This window comes from Zonotrichia leucophrys, chromosome 1A (assembly GCF_028769735.1).
Source record: "Zonotrichia leucophrys gambelii isolate GWCS_2022_RI chromosome 1A, RI_Zleu_2.0, whole genome shotgun sequence".
NCBI classification, from domain to species: domain Eukaryota; kingdom Metazoa; phylum Chordata; class Aves; order Passeriformes; family Passerellidae; genus Zonotrichia; species Zonotrichia leucophrys.
In genome coordinates this window covers 39,034,691-39,052,263 of record NC_088170.1, presented here as the reverse complement: position 1 = coordinate 39,052,263, position 17,573 = coordinate 39,034,691, and the positions used below count along the sequence as shown (strand labels likewise).

General features: G+C 50.5%; 3 protein-coding genes and 1 long non-coding RNA gene across 8 annotated transcripts; 2 read left to right on the top strand and 2 right to left on the bottom strand.

The window, feature by feature from the left end:
* Window positions 1-248: 248 nt before the first annotated feature.
* On the bottom strand, window positions 249-1,188 carry LOC135442521 (uncharacterized). Its single transcript, XR_010438676.1, has 2 exons — window positions 1,057-1,188; window positions 249-658 (listed from the first exon to the last, which is right to left on the bottom strand). It is a non-coding gene; the product is annotated as an uncharacterized LOC135442521 (long non-coding RNA).
* On the top strand, window positions 1,053-4,126 carry CBY1 (chibby 1, beta catenin antagonist). 2 transcript variants are annotated; one of them, XM_064702398.1, is made up of 5 exons: window positions 1,053-1,245; window positions 1,616-1,725; window positions 2,428-2,533; window positions 2,617-2,732; window positions 3,558-4,126. In XM_064702398.1, the coding sequence occupies exons 1-5, from the start codon at window positions 1,140-1,142 to the stop codon at window positions 3,636-3,638; spliced, it is 519 nt and encodes a 172-aa protein (XP_064558468.1). In that variant the 5' UTR covers window positions 1,053-1,139; the 3' UTR covers window positions 3,639-4,126. The 2 variants fall into 2 exon arrangements, with proteins under 2 accessions (XP_064558468.1, XP_064558469.1); XM_064702399.1 differs by having other exon boundaries at window positions 1,158-1,271.
* A 122-nt stretch (window positions 4,127-4,248) lies between these two features.
* Window positions 4,249-6,173, top strand: TOMM22 (translocase of outer mitochondrial membrane 22). Its single transcript, XM_064702400.1, has 4 exons — window positions 4,249-4,407; window positions 4,508-4,626; window positions 4,925-5,042; window positions 5,446-6,173. The coding sequence occupies exons 1-4, from the start codon at window positions 4,297-4,299 to the stop codon at window positions 5,518-5,520; spliced, it is 423 nt and encodes a 140-aa protein (XP_064558470.1). The 5' UTR covers window positions 4,249-4,296; the 3' UTR covers window positions 5,521-6,173.
* Window positions 6,174-6,270: 97 nt separating this feature from the next.
* Window positions 6,271-17,465, bottom strand: JOSD1 (Josephin domain containing 1). Of its 4 annotated transcripts, none has more exons than XM_064702397.1 (5): window positions 17,258-17,465; window positions 15,721-16,526; window positions 10,366-10,494; window positions 10,062-10,256; window positions 6,271-8,827 (listed from the first exon to the last, which is right to left on the bottom strand). In XM_064702397.1, exons 2-5 carry the CDS (start codon window positions 15,903-15,905, stop codon window positions 8,728-8,730), a joined length of 609 nt encoding a protein of 202 aa, XP_064558467.1. In that variant the 5' UTR covers window positions 15,906-16,526; window positions 17,258-17,465; the 3' UTR covers window positions 6,271-8,727. The 4 variants fall into 4 exon arrangements, with proteins under 4 accessions (XP_064558467.1, XP_064558465.1, XP_064558464.1 ...); XM_064702395.1 differs by lacking the exon at window positions 17,258-17,465 and adding an exon at window positions 16,935-17,015; XM_064702394.1 differs by lacking the exon at window positions 17,258-17,465 and adding an exon at window positions 16,825-16,965.
* Between the last annotated feature and the right edge of the window lie 108 nt (window positions 17,466-17,573).

Below are 17,573 nucleotides of genomic sequence, written 5' to 3'. Positions count from 1 at the left end.
AGTACCTCATTAATCCAAAATTTTTCAGGAAGGCCCTAGGAAGCTCAACATAAGCTTTTTTAACAATGAAGCAAGTAACTTCAGATTGCTATTCTAACATATTGGAGAATTACTTTATAGTTTAGGAGTGGCATTTTGCCTCTGTAACATAAAAAGTGCTGGTGATATATGTCACATACCCATGCCATTCATTCAAAATATCCAAACCAACTGCCACTGCCACCTCCCATGGAATAGAAGCCAGCAAGTAACACAAGGAATCTAAATTTATTCCATCATGTGCTGAAAGGGAGGGCTTTGCAACGTGCACAGAAATCAGGCTGCTGGGACTGCTTCAAAGGAAGGCGTGTGAGGAGCTGCTGCTGCTGTGGAGTGACGGTCCCCGGAGGCGTTTGAGAAAAGACTGGACATGGCACTTGTGTCACGGTCACGTTCACACGGTGGTGGTGTTCGGCCAAAGACAGGACTTGATGATCTCAGAGACCTTTTCCAACCGAACTGATTCTGTGATTTCTGTGATTCTGTACCATTCTGCTCTCTCCAGCTCCTCATCCATCATCCCCTGGACCCGCGCAGTCCAGGACGCCAGACCTCCACTTCTTCTCCAACACTCCCAAGCAAGGGAGGGTTCTCTGCCTAATGGCGTTCAGTTATTTAGCTGGGCGAATAAACAAACAATCCCCATAAAAACATTTTTAACAACTCTTCCAGAGATTCGAGCATTTTAGGGAAGGTGTTAAGAAAAGCGCCGTCAGCACGGCACTAGTTTGCCCCCGTGAGCAGGGCCGACCCCCGAGCCCGCTGCCCGGCACTCCGCCCCCGTCTGCCTCCAGCACGGGAGGCGGAGCGGAGCCGCGGATCCCATCGCCCCGGCAACGCGGCGGCCGCAAACCGCTCCCGGGACACGCGGCGGATCCCACCGGCGGCGGACGCGAGCGCCGGGAGCGGGCGCGGCCCGACGGAGAGGTGCGCCCCCCCCCCCCCCCCCCGGAATTAAGGCGAACCTCGATGGAACAGCCCGGCCCAACCGCCCCCGCACCGCGGGGCTGACCCTACCACTGCGGCGCGGGGGGGATGGGGGCTGGGGGGCATTCTTCATCGGCTCCGCTCTTGCCGAGCCCGCTGCTTTCGCCAGTGAGATGCCGGGAGGGAAAGCAGAACAAAGGAGCATGCCGGTGGTGGCCCGTGCGAGGAATAGCGCCCCGCGGGGCTCCCCTTCCAGCTGCTCGGCGTGCCCATGGGGTGGTACGGCCCGTGCCCCCCCCTCCGAGGTGCCGCGCCGCGCGGTACTGGGGGTACCGGCCGGGGGCGGGGAGGGCCGGGCGGGGGGGGGCACCGCGCACCGTCGTCCTCCGCCCCCCGCCCGGCTCGGTCACGTGGCGGTGGAGGTGCGAGGGACGTGGCCGCTGAGGGCCGGTGCTGGCCGGCGGCCGTGGCGGGGTGGCGGCCCGGCCCCCCCCAAATCGCTGTCTTGCCCTGAGAGCTGGGGGCTCTGCCTGGGGAGAAGCTCACTGGAGAGAATGAGGGGTTCTGCCTGGGGAGAACATGCCTGGGGAGAACATCACTGCTCTTGGCCCACAGCCTCAGAGCTGTTGTGTCTCTCCCGCTCCTTCAGGAGCCCGCCGTAGGCCTGGCCAGCAGCGTGCAATGCCTCTCTTTGGGAGCTCCTTCAGCCCAAAGAAGACCCCCCCCAGGAAATGGGCCTCGCTGTCCAACCTGCACCTGGTGAGTGCCCGCACCTGTGGTTTGCTGCAGGAGCCATGTCTTGGTGCCAGGGGTGGGTGGCTCCTGCTGTCAGTGCCATAACCCTTACAAGGGCTCCCAGCTGCTTCTGGGGCAGGAAAAAGTTCTTCACCCAGTGAGTGGGTGGGCTCTGGAATAGACTTCCTAGGGTAGTGGTCACAGCACCAAGCCTGACAGTTCAGGACGTGTTTGAACAATACTCTCAGGCACACGGTGCAGCTCTTGTGGACACTTCTCTGCAGGGCCAGGAGTTGGACTCAGTGATCCTTGTGGGTTCTTTCCACGTCAATATATTCTGTTATTCCAACTGTGCTGCTTTCTTCCTGCAGTGCAGCACCATTCCTGATCACTGTGACTGTACATGAAGCTAGAAATGGAACAGCTCAGGGAAGAATCATCATCACCACACCTGCAGCCCAGAACTGTGTCACTAAAAAATTCCCACCTGTGGTCTCCAAGTGCAGGGAGATGGACGAGTGTGTAGGTGGGAGGAAGTGCAGGGATCGCAGTGAGAGGAACCAGTCCTCTACTGCAGCAGTACGTGACCAAAGGAGTACATGCCCAAAGGTTCCAGGGGCCATTTGGATCAGCATCTTCCACTGGAATGCCAGTCACTAAGAAATGGGAGATCAGGGGGTGGCTCTGGAATTCTGTGAAACTCTGAGTGTGATCTTCTCCCTGCAGCTGGATAGATCCACCCGTGAGGTTGAGCTGGGCCTGGAATATGGCACCCCCACGATGAACCTTGCTGGCCAGAGCCTGAAGTTCGAAAATGGCCACTGGGTTTCAGGTAGAGTACAGCCCAGCTTGTCTGGTCTGAAGTAGCCATGGTTGGCCGACAATCTGTATTTTGACCTCCTTCTTTCCTCCAAGAATCAGGAGGCTTCCTGGGGGATCGCAGGGAACTGCAGCGCTTGCGCAAACGAAACCAGCAGCTCGAGGAAGAAAACAACCTACTTCGGCTGAAAGTGGACATTCTGCTGGACATGGTGAGCCTTTGCCCAGCTCCTGCCTGCCCATAGCAGTGGGGATGCCTGGGCAAAGAGTGCTGGGTTCCCTGAAGAAGGCTGCTCTCAGTGCACCCCACTTCCTGCTTTACCCTGTTGTGCAACACGGGTGTAATGGCAAAGTGACTAAAGTGGGAGTAAAGCCTGATCCCCTCTGTGGAAAGAGGGGAAGGTTCCCCACACATCAGAGCTTGTTGTGAACACTTTGAGAGACAGAAGTCTCTGCTGTCTCTTGTTTCCCTTTCTGCACAGAGTATGGCATTTTTCTTGCCCCTCTATTCTCTTCCCTGACTATGAAAATGAGTTACAGCCACTGTTTCTGGTCACGGAAGATTAAGGCTTCCATCTGCTGTCATGAGGGGCAAGACATCTATCCTATGTGTAAAACTGTGATTAAAGAATTTCCAGTAAATAAACTGAAATTCAACCTTACCCAGAGATCACAGGTTTCATGCTTAAAATCTGGAGAGACATTCAGGGAAATACAACACACAGCTATTCACAGTTAATAAGTGATTTAGCCTTTATGTCACTCTAAACAAATATTTTACTTCCTTACCCTTCATGTGTTTTAAAACTGGAAAATGGCTTTTGTGGCTGGAACACTCAGCAGAAGCACTTTCTGCTCTTCAGGTTTTCCAGGCAATCTCAGTGAAACATGACATGGCAGCTTCCCCCTTGCTCAACAGGAACAAATTGCCTCCTGCAGGACTTGGCTTGTGGCTGTAAATCTTGCTTGTACGGTGAAGTTGGAAAAGCCTCACCAGCTTTTAACTCCCTCCTGTTGTTGTTTGCTGTGCGTTGCAGCTCTCTGAGACCACTGCCGAGTCCCACCTCATGGAGAAGGAGCTGGAGGAGCTGAAGCAGCACAGCCGGAGGAAGAAGTGAAAAAGAGATGGCCAGGCTTGTTCTGGGTCTTGGCCCACGGGGTGCTGGGCCTGGCTCGGGCCTCCCAGGCATGTTGGTACTGTGTGAGGTACTTTGTTTCACGGGACCACGAGTGCCGAGATGCCTCCAGCGCTGTGTGGTGCCGTGGGTACTGCTAATGGCTGGTTTGGCACCACAGCGCTGTTAATTAACATGATTTTCCTCAGAGCACTTTACCTTGCTACATTGCTCAGCGCAGCCCAGCGCAGGTACCCTCCTCTCTGAGGCAGCCGGACAGCCGGCGGTGGGGCCGATCCGTCTCCGTGAGGGCTCCTGCTGACCTTCTCTGCTCTCCAAAGCGGGGAGACCTCTGCCTCTCCCCCAGCGCGGGGAGCCCGCGGGTGCTCGTACAAACCTCACCGTCTGCCTTGGGCGAGCAGGATGCTGGAGTTGCCCGTTCTCGAGAGTTTTGCATATTTGTTATAAAACCTTGCAATTAAAACCCGTTTCTGAGGGTGTTTGTAACGCGTCGCGCTGTGCTACGGGGGCCGGGGCGGGGGGCGGCCGCTGCTCCTCCGGGCCGCCAGGGGCCGCTGCCCGGCCCGGGCTGGGTGGCGGGAGGGCGGCCCCGCTTCCGGCGGCGCTCCGGCCGCCGCTCCTTCCGTCCTGTCTGGTGGCGATGGCGGCCGCGGCGTCCCTGTCCCCGGAGGAGCTGCTGCCCAAGGGCGGCGCGGGCAAGGCCGAGGAGCTGGAGGACGAGCTCGACGAGGAGGAGGAGGACGACGAGGAGGTATCGGGGCAGGCGGCGGGGAAGGCCGGGCGGGCGCGGTGACCCCGCGGGGCGCGCAGGGCCGTGCGGCGGGGCCTGACATGGTTGGTGCCGCCCGCAGCTGGACGAGACGCTGGCGGAGCGGCTGTGGGGACTCACGGAGATGTTCCCCGAGAGCGTCCGGTCGGCGGCCGGGGCTACGTTCGACCTGTCGCTGACGGTAGCGCAGAAGATGTACAGGTGAGGGGGCGGCGGGCCGGGCCGGAGCCCCTCGGAGCGGGCCCGGCGGGCAGAGCGGGGGCGCGGGCGGCTCTGCCGGGCTTCGTTGCGGCTTTGGGCGCTGGTAGCGCAGTGCGGGGCCTGCGGGGAGCGGCAGAATCACGGGCTTTGTTTATGGGCGGCTTGGGAAGGGCGGGGATAAGGGGACACCCCGGAGCTCGGGGTTGAATTTGGAGGCAGGCTTATGTTTGAGGCACGGAAGGGAAACGCGGGATTGTGCCAATAAGAACTGATTCCTAGGGTTCTTTATCCTTAATAGATTCTCTAGGGCAGCTCTGTGGATTGGGACCACCTCCTTCATGATTCTGGTTCTTCCTGTCGTCTTTGAAACCGAAAAACTGCAGATGGAGCAACAGCAGCAGCTGCAGCAGCGACAGGTGAGGCAGGAAGGCTCAGCCGTCTGTCCCGGCCCTGCAGAGTTGGCCGGGAGTGCCTCCACCTCCCGCTGTGAGCAGTGCTGGGGGTGCTGGGGCAGAAGGGTGCGGTCTGTTGTATGCTGTGGCCTCACTCATCCCACCAGATTCCCTGACTGGGTGTTCTCATTGGACAATCCTGCTGATTCCCAGTGGTGGCAATGCCTGGCAAGCCCAACCTGGCTTTTACTAGCTAAAATTTGCTGTGAGGGGCTGCAGTAGGGGCAGTGGTTGGGCACTGACCTTGGCTGTTGCAGCAGGCACGGGGCTGGTGCTGCAAAGTGCCACCAATACCTGTGGGAGGGGGGACAGCATGGCAAGACATCTTGTGTCCTTGAAACTCCTCAATGAATGGTTTTCTTTCCAGATCCTCCTCGGACCCAACACAGGGCTCTCAGGGGGAATGCCAGGGGCCCTGCCTCCGTTGTCTGGAAAAATCTAATTTGCGGAAGCTGAGTTGGATTCATATCAAGTGGGAAGACCTTGCGATTATGATATATTGAACTGTTGATTTGTTGGGCCAGGGCATTTTTTCTTTTTATTTTTGGTTATCCTTTGGGACATTGACCTGTTCATAACGAGGGAGGGAAGCCCCCCTATGGACCTGATGATGGCTCCTGTCTGCATCCCCCTCTCCTTTAGAAATCATGAGTATTTCCTTTTATTCAATCACTATGCCATAACCAGTTACAGACTTGGACCGGGGGAGCTCCTCTGCCAGCTTCTTGCCCCCACAAAACACCCTGGGGCACAGGTCAGGCTTTGAAATGCAGCAGGCAGACACAACAAGTGCTTTCCTGCCTGATTTGGAGCTGAAGGACAGTGGTGGCAGGAAGTGTGACTTTCCCAGCAGAGGAAGGAGGGGTGCCGGTGGCAATCAATACCCCATGGAAAATACTCTTTGGGAAGATGCGTCTGCAGAAACACTTTCACTGCAGCTGTGTGTGTGTGAGAACTGAGGGAGCAGCAGGCCAGGTTTGAGACGATCACATCCACGCAGATTCTCTGCCTCATAAAGTAGAACAGACATCAGCTGCGTATTTTTTTGTATGGAATATTAAATAAATCCAACCTGAGCAGTGTGGTTTTAATAGATGTCCTTGAGGGAGGCTCAGTTCTTTCAGAGCTGCCGGGGGATTTCTGGGTAGGGATCTCTCCATTTCATGCACAGCCTGGCAGTGTGGAAGGAACAGATGTGGCCTTGTCACCTTCAGAGGGGTGGGGAAGCCATGTTTGGCTTAAGGGAATTCTGGGAGGTGATCCTACCTCAGCACCAGTGTCCAGTGTTCAAGGTTCTTAAGGCACAGAAACGTGGTGGTTTTATAACCAAAGAAAAAAAAATTTATTTATCCTTTACATACTTTGTTACAGAACAATTCAATTGAACATACAGAAGTGATAGGACATTTATATGGAAACTTTTTTTTTTCCATTTTTAATATTTGGTTAAACAAAATACATCTCTGTAAACAAACCCAAGACAAGGCTCTAACAAAACCAAACAAGCAAGAAAACAAAGAGGGGCTTCCCCGCTCCCGAGCAGTGGGACTGGACCAGCTCACCCACCCCCGGGCACAGCAGCCTCACCTCCCACAGGGATGTGATCACACACTTTCCCTTTACCTGAGCAGCTGGATCACACTGTTTCTCCCCCGGGAAAGCAGCTGACATACAAGGAGAGGAAAGCAGCCCCAAAGTATTTTAAAACATCTTTGCATATTGTGCACTGATCCATTGGCTTGCAGTTTCCATGCAAACAGGGTTTTTCTCCAAAGTGCAACTTCAATCAGCATAGAAAATGTTGCTGTTGAGATTTATATTTTCCCCTCTTGAAGAAATGGCTTCAAGTCAGGAGCAGAATGCCTGCAGGCTGAACATCCTGCCTGGAAAGTGTTTAAAAACTCTGCCAGCTGGTATTGGTCATTGGAATGTGTTACGAAATAGGACTTTTTAAAATGTAAGAGCCATTTGCCCTTGACTGTGGGAGGCTGTGCTCAAAGGACTGCAGAAGTGCTTGCCAGATGTCCGGGGCTCAGCAAACACCATCGTCCTGTCGTCATGTGGCCTCTGTTCTCTGTTGGGACGGTGCCATTTTGGTGGTCTCTGAGGTTCGAGCACCTGCTGCTCATGCATTTGCAGAGCTCTGAAGAGAAAAATAACTGAGAAAAGGTCATTACAATCCCTCCTTTCACCAGCTCAAACATCAGTAATGAGAGTTTCCTGCATGATGGAACAGGATCCTTCGAGCTCCATCAGGTGCCAGAGGTTGCTGTTCAACCAGGACATGTAAAGATGGAAGCAACCAGCAGCTCAGCCAGGAGGTGCTAAACACAACCAAGGGAGTTCCAGATTCAGCATTTCCTCCTCCTGCCACGGAAGGCATGGCTGAGCTACAGCTCTCCTGGGTGACTGGGAAACAGCCGGTGGAGATTCCTCAGTGTCTCCGTGTCTAGTTTCTCTTCCCCATGGAAGGCAGAAAAAAGCAATTCACCCATTAATGGAATGTTTGTTGGCCAATGCTAAAGGAGAGGTTGGTTCAACTACCAAGCCAGGGTGTCTCCAATGCCTGGAAGTTCTGGTGGACCCTCTGCAGCTCCCAGACCAGCAGATGGTAGCAATAAATGAGGAAAACTGACTGCTATAAAGGCTTCCCTCCTCAGCCCATTTTTATTTTATAACTTGACCTCTTTCATTTCACATTACATCTGTGACTGTGGGCTAGACTTCTGGAGAGTGGAAAATAAAAGGGAATTAATTTCTTTGAAAACTTCTTCAGCTTTATTCCTCTCTCCAAGGAGCCCCTAAACTACTGGGTGACCATGCAGAAAACCAAAATAACTGTTAAAAAATAGTAAAAAAAACCCCACCATAGCACAAAGAAACCCAAGCAGACTGTGGCTTCTCTCCAGTCCAGAAACTTGATACTCCTCAGTCATCCTGTGCTTGCTGTTTCCATGTCACCTTAGCCAGACACATACTGCCAAACAACCACTCACCACATACATAAATCCTTGGAGACCCTGGGGAAGAATCCTCTAGCTACCCGAAGAATTTCTTGGAAGATGACTCTGGTTTTATTATTGTTTCTTAATTCCTGGCACAAACCAGCCCTAAGAAGCAGAGGGTCGTGCTGAGCACCGTACCATTCCTAGTGTTCTGAGTGTCCTGAGAGACCCTTAGGAATTGCAAATGAATTCACAACAATTTGTTTTGGAGGGAGAGAACTGTGAAAAGGTGGCAGCGTGCTCAGTGCCTGCTCCTTCCTGACAAGCCCTGGAGGGAGCAGTGTCCCACCACACACAGCCTTGAACCACGTGGGGAAATGGAAGCCCAGGGTTTCCAGGCACTCTTTCTCCCCAGCCCAGTTTTTCAAGAGTTTTTTCTCCCAGCTGGCCAGAGGGCACTGCAACTCATCCACCTTGCAATTAAAGTGATTGGCTTCCAGTTTCCTCTGCTCTGCCCTCAGATCTTCCCCACCCACCACCCCAATGTCCTCTGCCATTGCCCTATTGCACCAAGGAAGGAAGAGAAGAGCCTAACAAAGGAAATTCCAGATGTAGAGAGTCGGGGCACCCATTATCCAGGTTTTAGGACATCAGGAGTTTGGTAAAGGGGAAGAACTGTAGTGGGAGGACAGAGCTGGCCCAGGTCACACGTCAGCTCTCCAGGTCTGATGTGCTTCCACCTCCTCTGGCACCACCAATAGGAGTTCACAGTTCTTTCCTCTCAGCTGGTGTTTCAAAAATTTCCTATCATAAAGAGAAATAGAAACAAGGGCTACTGAATGTAGAACTTCATCATCTACAACAACAATTAAATATTATCTTAACCTCAACAGAGGTTCATCTATATAAGTCTATATAGACGCTACTTTATTATTTCCCAAGGGAAGAAAAACAGAATTAAAACCAAATTTAGTTTCTTCATATTTTCAAGATCAAAAATCCTACCTTAACTTTAAATAATTCCAACAAATCTGGGAGAAAAATAAAATCTTTTTATTCTAAAAAAAGAACACCCCATCACACAGATGTCCTTAGCAGCAGTGTACCACTTGGTCATTTGACATGTTTTTTTAGCCCTTTTCTGCACATAAGCTTTTTCTAATACCAAACTTGGATTACTTCCAATAAATATGAAAAAAAACCCCTTTCCTCCAATATCTTTTGGTCCAGATTTCCAAAACTCCCAGTAAGGAAAGCCCTAATTTATTGCTGAAGAACGATACAACTAGGATAAAATCCACCAGAACCTCTGCACAGTAGTTTCACAAGACTGACTTTACCCCAGAAATTTACCAAAACTTCAGTGGCACGGCTGGCTCTGCAAACTCTGCACATGTGCAATCCCCAGTCCCTATCTCAGAACAAGACTAGTCAAGGAAGCAAAGCTGCTAGTAGGATTTATGGCATGATGGAATGGAAGCTAAACAGCAATCAAGTGCAGGTGAAATTTTACAAAGTATTTACAATGACCCTCTTGTGTTAAGATTGAAGAGGGAAGGTGAGCCAAGCCAGAAGGGCAGTGTATGCTTACATAGGAAAAGTGATTCCTAACAAACAGCTCTTACTGCTCTCAGGGATAAGGCTGCACTTTTAGTCTGGAAAGCCTTTTGCTCCAGACATGCAGATTGTTACTAAATAGGCAAAGAATGCTGATACTGTCATGTTTGAGCAGGGAGCAGGGCACAGCACATCGTGTTGCAGATGTCCCCCACTAATACCAGAAAAGGCCTCTACCTTTTCCACAGACAGAGCCAGACACGTAAGAGGCCAAGTAAAGCTCTCCTGAGCTGATAGAGACATCACTGCCAAAAGCATTTCCCTGGCTTTACACAAACGGGGCATAAATCCAAGCGGAGGCAGAAGAACCTTATTACTCTCAAATGTTTACAATTGCAAGTCAGCCATACATGTTTCAATCACCAACTGTTTAAGGACAGACTTCTTACCTCCAACAGGGACAGATTAGAGGAAATCCTACCTGAGCTCACTTTCACCTCCAATCCACTCGGGCACCTTGAGCTTGGAGTCGAGGTTGTAGTAGGTGCCTCCCACCTCCCGGACACAGATCCAGTGCTGTCGCTTGAGGGGGAGCTTCAAGGGGCCCCAGCAAAGGCTGGAGGGCAGGTTCATGATGAAGCCCATCACGTTAGACAGGGCAATGGCGTTAACATCCCTGAAAGAGTGCACAACATCAACCAGATTACGTTCTGGTGCTTTCACTTCAATCTCTTTGTCAGTTTTACAAAGAGCAGCACCTCCAGAATGACACAGCTTCTCAGTACCTGCGCTTATCCCACCAAACCGCCTCGTAGCCTTTGGTCTGAAGTGCTGCCATAATCACGTTCACATCATAGTTCCCATTCCCCAGCATGCTCTTCTTGTGGGGGGTCACCATGGTGTTGGGAGACAGCCTGCAAACAGAAGAGGAGATTGCTTAGCAGATGTTTGTTGAACCTGTATTCCACAACCTGCTATATCACTTGAAGTCCATTTCCAGGGGTTTTGTGTTTAAACACAAACTATTCCGTGCCCCCCTTATCCCTCATCAAATGGGCTGAGGAAACTAAGTAATGCATTAAGAATAACTCTGATGTACAAAGCCTCCAAAAATCCTGCCTTTGATGCAAAATAAATCACAAAGCTCTTTCATCCTGACCCCCTGAACTGGTACTTCTGAAGGATGCTTCAATTATGATTTTTCCTCAATTTACAGTCAGAGTAAATGCCAGTTTGCTATTCAGGACAGCAGCTATTACAATTTCAAGAGTCCAACAGTCAACAGCAGTCCTGAAGACTGGATGAGAAAAAGAGGCATGGGAGGTTGGCTGCAGGAAAGGTTGTTCTTCCTCCTCCTCCACTGAAAATGAAAGAAGTATTCAGACACAAAGCTGTGAAGATACTTGGGGTTGGAACCTTTCCAAAGCTGTTGTGGTTGCTAGATGGTAAAAAAATATCTGTTGCTGTAGGTAACTAAACAGATAATCCTGATGCAAACAAATCTCTTCAGCCTCTAAGTCTAAGTTTGTCTAGACAAACAGTCTGTCTAAGTTTGCTTAGACATCACTTGCATTACTACAGCATCTAAAAATGCAGAACCAGTGTCCATCACGTTCATACAAATGCAGAATATCCTGAGTTGGAAAGGATCCACATGGAGTCCACTCCTGGTCCCAGACAGGACAGCCCCAAGGATCACACCATGTGCTTGACAGCATTCATTCACTCCTAACTCCTCTTTAACTTCTGTCAGGCTTGGTGCTGTGACCCCTTCCCTGGGGAGCTTGTTCCAGTGCCCAACTGCCCTCTGGGTGAAGAACCTTCTCCTAATATCCAAACAAAACCTCCTCTGACAGTGCCTCATGCCATTCCTTCAGGTCCTGTTACTGGTCACCAGAGAGGAGAGACCAATGCCTGCCCCTCCACCCCCTCTTGTGAGGAAGCTGTGGGCTGCTATGAGGTTACATGCCAAAAATATGTAACAGCCTTTGCACGAGTTCAGATAATGGATGTGAGACACAACATGGAGATGTGGCAAAAAAGCCTGTTAGCCACTTTTATGGTTTCAGGTTTCCCCCCTCTGCCTAAGAAATTTTGCAAGGAGGGAAAACAACAGGGTGTACTATTATGAAGATGACAGCAGGAAAAGTAAGCATGGGGGAAACTGGGAGCAGAGAACAACAACGTCACATAACACCAATCCAAAGAAAGTCAAGCCTCAGATGAGTTCTGTTGTGATGAGTTGATCTTTCCATTGATAAGGACTCTATTAATTCTGCTAGTGCAAAGTTCAGATTTCATATCATCCAAACATCTGTATTTTACCTGCCTCCTCCTCCTGTCAACTGCATCCTCAAAAATCTTAATGTTTTCTGAACATTTTCGTTCAGCCTTTACCACACTGAATATTCTGCAGGCACATTTCATCACTGGAATCCTTCAGCCCTTCTTCATTCCTGCCCTTCTAACCCAACAAATTATATTTCTTTAAAAAGGTGTCCATGCAGCAGTGGTTGAAATTGTGGAAAATTATTTTTAACTTTAGCACAGTAGTGTTTGATCCCCATATCTGTGACTAATACTTAGTTTTGTACCATACAGTACCTTGTACAAATTCCAGAGATTAATGTGGTTGTATGTTAACTCCCTACATCTGTGACTAACAGTCTTGTATCAGCTAGTGCTTCCTTATTTACCCATATCAGCCACTGGGATGTACTAGCAGATGTCTTAGTTTTGAGAACAAGGATAGAATGCCAGGGCAAAGAATGATAAGAGAAGTGCATCGTGACCTGACAACATACTTGAGATAGTCTCAAGGTGAAAAGATTCATTAGAAGATCCAGAACCAAAATGAAAAATCTGGGGAATGGGATGTTCCCAAATGACCACCAAAGATTCTCAGAAGACCCCTACTGATATCCAAAGAAATCCATGGAAACAATTAACACACATGCACGTATTCAGGAAATACAATGCACTTGCAATAGAAATGCAGTGCATATATCCTGGTTTCAGGCATATAACCTGCTCTGGTTGTATGACTGGTACTCTGCTGGGTGCACACGTTAGGTGGAGCGATCCCCATGCACCCAGCGTGCTGAATGAAGCATCTCAGCTTTCTTACTTATCCAGCTGTGGAGAAGTCACTTCCCAGTGTTCAGCGACACCCTGACAGCATAAGGCATTTGACAAGAAAGCAGTGGGCTGAGTAGAGAGTTTCAGAGCAACCAAGGCTAGAGAGGCTGGAGACAGGCAGCCTTTGTTTTGGTTTTGTTTTCAGCTGGAAGTTTTTCCGCAGTGGAGCAGTCTGCAGCACAACAGTCTGGGAAGCATGCTCACTACAGAAGGGAGAGGAGTCCACAATACCATGCTAAGAGGAAAAGCTGTTAATATCCACCATGGGGTGTATTTTAGGGTGTATTTTACTAATCACAGAGATAGAACCTGCAGCTTGTCACAGCTCTTCCAGCATCTCTATAAAGCAAGATCACTTGGCTATGCCTAATTCCTCAAGATCATTGCTTCAACCTACCAACTCTCCTAATCCCCACAAGCAAAGAAAACCTTACAATCCAGAGAGCCCTTTGGGCTGCAGAAGCACCCTCTCATGGCTCCCCTTTCCAGACAAGTTTATTCAAAAGCTGAAAGAACACATTTATCTTTGTTCCTTCACATAACTTCCAGAGCCCCAGAAATGTGATGAGGTGAACAGCATGGGCAACAAGAAACTGGCATGTGTGAGCAAACTTGCCCCAAAAACCACCTCAACATCTTGACCGACACATTCCTAAGCAGGGTCCACAATCATCAGCCGAAGGATTCTGACCAGTAAAGGAATTAAACTGTTGTTTTGGTATTTTTTATCTAGCCACTGAGCTGAGGAAGACTGACAAAGCTGGACAGAAATCCAGGTAAATAATCCTCCTGATCTTTCTATCAGAAACTTTCATCAACATGTTGTCTTAACACAAGGGGCTCCAAGATTCCCTCAGTTGTCTTTCCTAATCAGGTCCCAATATGCAGACTCCAGTGAAGCGAAGAGATTTATTTGTATCTCCATGCAACACTTGGAACATGCAATCATACTTCCTGCAACAAAAGCCACAGGAACATCAAAAATGTATTTCTTGTTTTAGAGGAAAGAAGAGGGAAAGGCTACACAATCAGAGGGGTGTCCAGACCAAGTTTCAGCACATGCTTGAGACGATAATCATCAGACTACCCCGGCCTTACACAATAGGATGCAGCAAAAGGGAAGCTAATGATTAAGCAAAGTGGTTCAATCATTCTCCAAAGAATGTGGTAAAAGCCAGAGAGCTTAAGTTTATTTGTGATTTTGTTACCTTATCAACACCAGGTTTAAAAATCAGACCTCGACATTTTTGCAGGTTATTAAAAATATTCATCCTACCTTTATCAATACATAGAATGTGAGTAGACACAGGAAAAGACAAGTGACAAAAAAAGGGCAACTAAATTCACACTTCTTAAAGGCAAGTCAAAGAGCTACACACAAGTAGCCACCCAACAGAAACAGAAAGGCAGTGGCAATTCTTTTGTATAACTTATAGCTCATCCATTTCCAAGAGGAATATCCATGTGTATTTCCATACTACCATGGGGCTGAATCAAGCTGTGTATCTTGATCTGAATATTAGGATGGAACAACTCCAGGTTGGAATAAAAGACAAATTCTCCCTTCTAGGGAAAGAGGTCCAACAAGATTAATATCCAGTCTTTTTCTGAGAGGTTTCATGCTGCACACTAATTCTGTCTCACCAAACGCAATGAAAGCCAACTAATTAGATCATCACACTCCTTCTACCACACGCACTGCCTTTGTTTGCTTCAGGCCAAGAGCAATCCAGCTGTGAGTAAGATTCTGACAATTGCTGCTCTGGAACAAAACCACAGTGTGTTTACGCTGGACAAAGAGTGCCTTGAGCCTGCCATGGACCAGCTCCACTCCACCAGCAGGAGTTTTATCTGCAACACTGCAATAAATAGCATTTCAATCCGATACTTGTTATTGTCCTTCACCACATCCTCTGCCAAAGACAGGCATGAGTTTGATGAGTCAAGCACAGTTTCATAAAACTGCCAGTTTTCAGGGGAGCTGCAACAGGGCCACAGCTCCCTGTCATCAGCACAGGGTACCATGACTGCCTCGTGCCACAGCATGTGCTGCCGTGATGTGGGATCTCCTGCTCGGCACAAACACAAGGTGCTGGCAGCTGCTGGGAACAGGTATTCAACCAAAACTTCCACCATGTTTACAACATCTGCAGGCTGACTACCAGAGGAGAGCCCCTTTCCATCATTTCCTTTAGCATCACTTAGATTCATCAGCAGTGGGTCACCAGAACTCATAAAGGTTCACACAGGAGAATTTCCATAAAGCATCAAAACACCATAAAATAAACACTGAGCAAAATATGAGCTATTGCACAGGCCACGTTAATAATTTATATTCATCCCTGTAAAACTCAAACCTACTTTATTAATTATCTGAAGCTCCTGGGAAACATTTAGCAATGCCACAGGAAACAGGCATGCAGCTACTGAAATTAAAGCCAGTTTGAGAGAATCTTGCTGTATGGAAAAAAAAAGCCCATAATATTTGAAGAACTTCACTGAACCTCTTGAATAACAATCACTCATTTGGCAAAACTCCTAATTTCTAAAAATCTTACAAATGTTGCAATACTAAGTTAGTAAGCCATTTCTGCTGCCTTCATTTCCCCAAGGCAATCCCCAAATCCCTTATTAAATCTAGGAAACTTAGCTACCCAAGTGAGGGGCAAAAATATGGAAGACAGGTAGAAGAGGCATTAAGGTGAGTAGAGAGGAAGATAACACTCCAACCATGACAGCATCTACAATAAAACCCTTGGACCCATAGCTGGCAGGCAGAACAGGTTAAGAAACAAGTAAAACGAGAAAGAATTTCTGCATGGAGGGGCAAAAAAAAAAAAAAAAAAAGGCTGGGGTTAAAAAACCAAGATACATTCAGTTCAAAGCAGTGGCACAGTCTGAATCCCTCCTTTTCTTTCTACTTCCCCCCAGACAACACCCAAAAATCCCTCCAATCAGCTGAGGACAAGGGGAGGCTACTGCCAGTACAGAGAGCAGCCTACCTCTGGAAAATCTCCTGCAGGGTTTCCCTGGTGAAGGCGTTGCTGTCCTGGAAGACATTGTTGAGGGCATGGAGGGCACACAGCTCCCTGCGCTGCTTCTCATGGTAAATGTGCTGTGGCGGCTGCTGGGATGGCTCTGGCGATTCCGATTTGGTCTTGTCACCTTTCCATGGCACACAGCTCATTTTCTCGATGGGTGGATGGGGAGTAGGTGGTGAAAAATGAAGGAGGCTGAAGTTTCTGCCCCCACAGTCACAACAGCAGCACGCTGCCCCTTTCTTTTGTGGGCTAGAGGTGCTTCCAGCTTACGAATCCTCCTCTTGTGCTTCAGTTTACTCAGTAATTGCCTCTGACAGCTGGTTTTAAAAACCACATGAAGATCTGCAACCTCCCTCCTCCCATATCCCATAAAATGTAGTATTTCCCTCCCCTCCACAGAAAAAAAAAATTAAAATGTCAAAATATATAATTCTCCTTAGTCTCAAGGTACCAGCTGGAATTTATCACATCGTTCCTTTTCTTCCATCTCCTTTGGTCTACAGTGCCACTAAAAAAAGTACCCAGACCAGGTAACAGGAGAGGCCCAACCCCAAAGTGCCAAAGGGAAGAAGATGAAGCCAGCACCGCGTACTGCCTATAGGAGCACAGGGTGGTTAAGCACTTATCAGCTGCATTCCTCCATTCCTTTGGGAACGACTGAATCCCGGCAGGAAGATGCCAACAGCTCGGGAAAGGAAACCACTTCTTGCTAGGCCACGAGAAGCCCAAGTCCAGGCTGCGGGGAAGGCGACTCCTCACAGGTCACCCTGCGCTCCGACAAAGGCAACTCTCCGTTAGCAACCAGAGAACCAGAGGCAGCCCCAAGCCCGGGGGAGCGAGGGTAGGGCAGGCGGGACCAGCCCCACGGCCTGCCTCGCACCTCTCCACCCCGCCCCTCCCCGCCCTACGCCCTCACAACCACCACCACCAAAACAACAACAACAACAACAGCAACAGCACCCCAGGCGGGAGCCGCTCCCCACGGCCGAGGCCCTGCGACCCCCGCAGCCCACCGCGCTGAGGAGAGGCCCCCGTCTAACCCCCACCCAGCCCTTCGGGACTCGCCGCTGGGCCGATGCGCCCGCCCTTGCCCTCGGGAGGGTTGGAAGGGTCCCGCCGGGCCGGGCCGGGCCGGGCCGGGCCAGGCCGGTCGGGTCCCGCCGACGGCTCCTCACCGCCCGCTCGGCCCCCGGGGCCGCCCCGCGCCGGCGCACGCGCGCGCCAGGTCCCGCTCGCGCCACTCTCGCGCACGCACGCACACACGCGCGCGCGCCCCCCCGCCCCCCGCACGCGCCGACGTCGGCCCCGCCCCCTCGACGTCAGCGGCAGAACGAGCCGGGACAGAAACGAAAGCAGTCTCTGAATAAACAAACGTAAATCCCCTCCGGCTTCGTTCTGTGCCACAGGTTGGCGCCTGTGGCGGTGGTGCCACAAGCGTGCGTGTAGCTAGGCGGAGGAGCAGGACAGGCAGCTTTCCCCGCCGCTCTGCAGGGGTCACCTGCGCGTCCGCAGAGCCCCTCAGCCAGAGGGGTTTCCTCCTTGGCGCTGGCGTCCTGCCCGGAGGCCCCCGCCGGCGGTCTGAACACTGTGGGCTCGCATCGCCAGCAGGCGTAGGGGTTTTCTGTCGGGAGCCCGAAGCAGTAGGGGCGGCGGGGTCTCTTGCGAACCCCGGTAGCTGGCGGCACTACGCGCCGGGACAGGCGGTCCCGCGGACTGCAGGAACACCAGGCGCACTCCCACCCTGTTCCATTGGCTGACACAGCTATCAATTAAAAAAGCTCCTCTTTCTCATTGGCTAGCCTGAGAGAATGCCC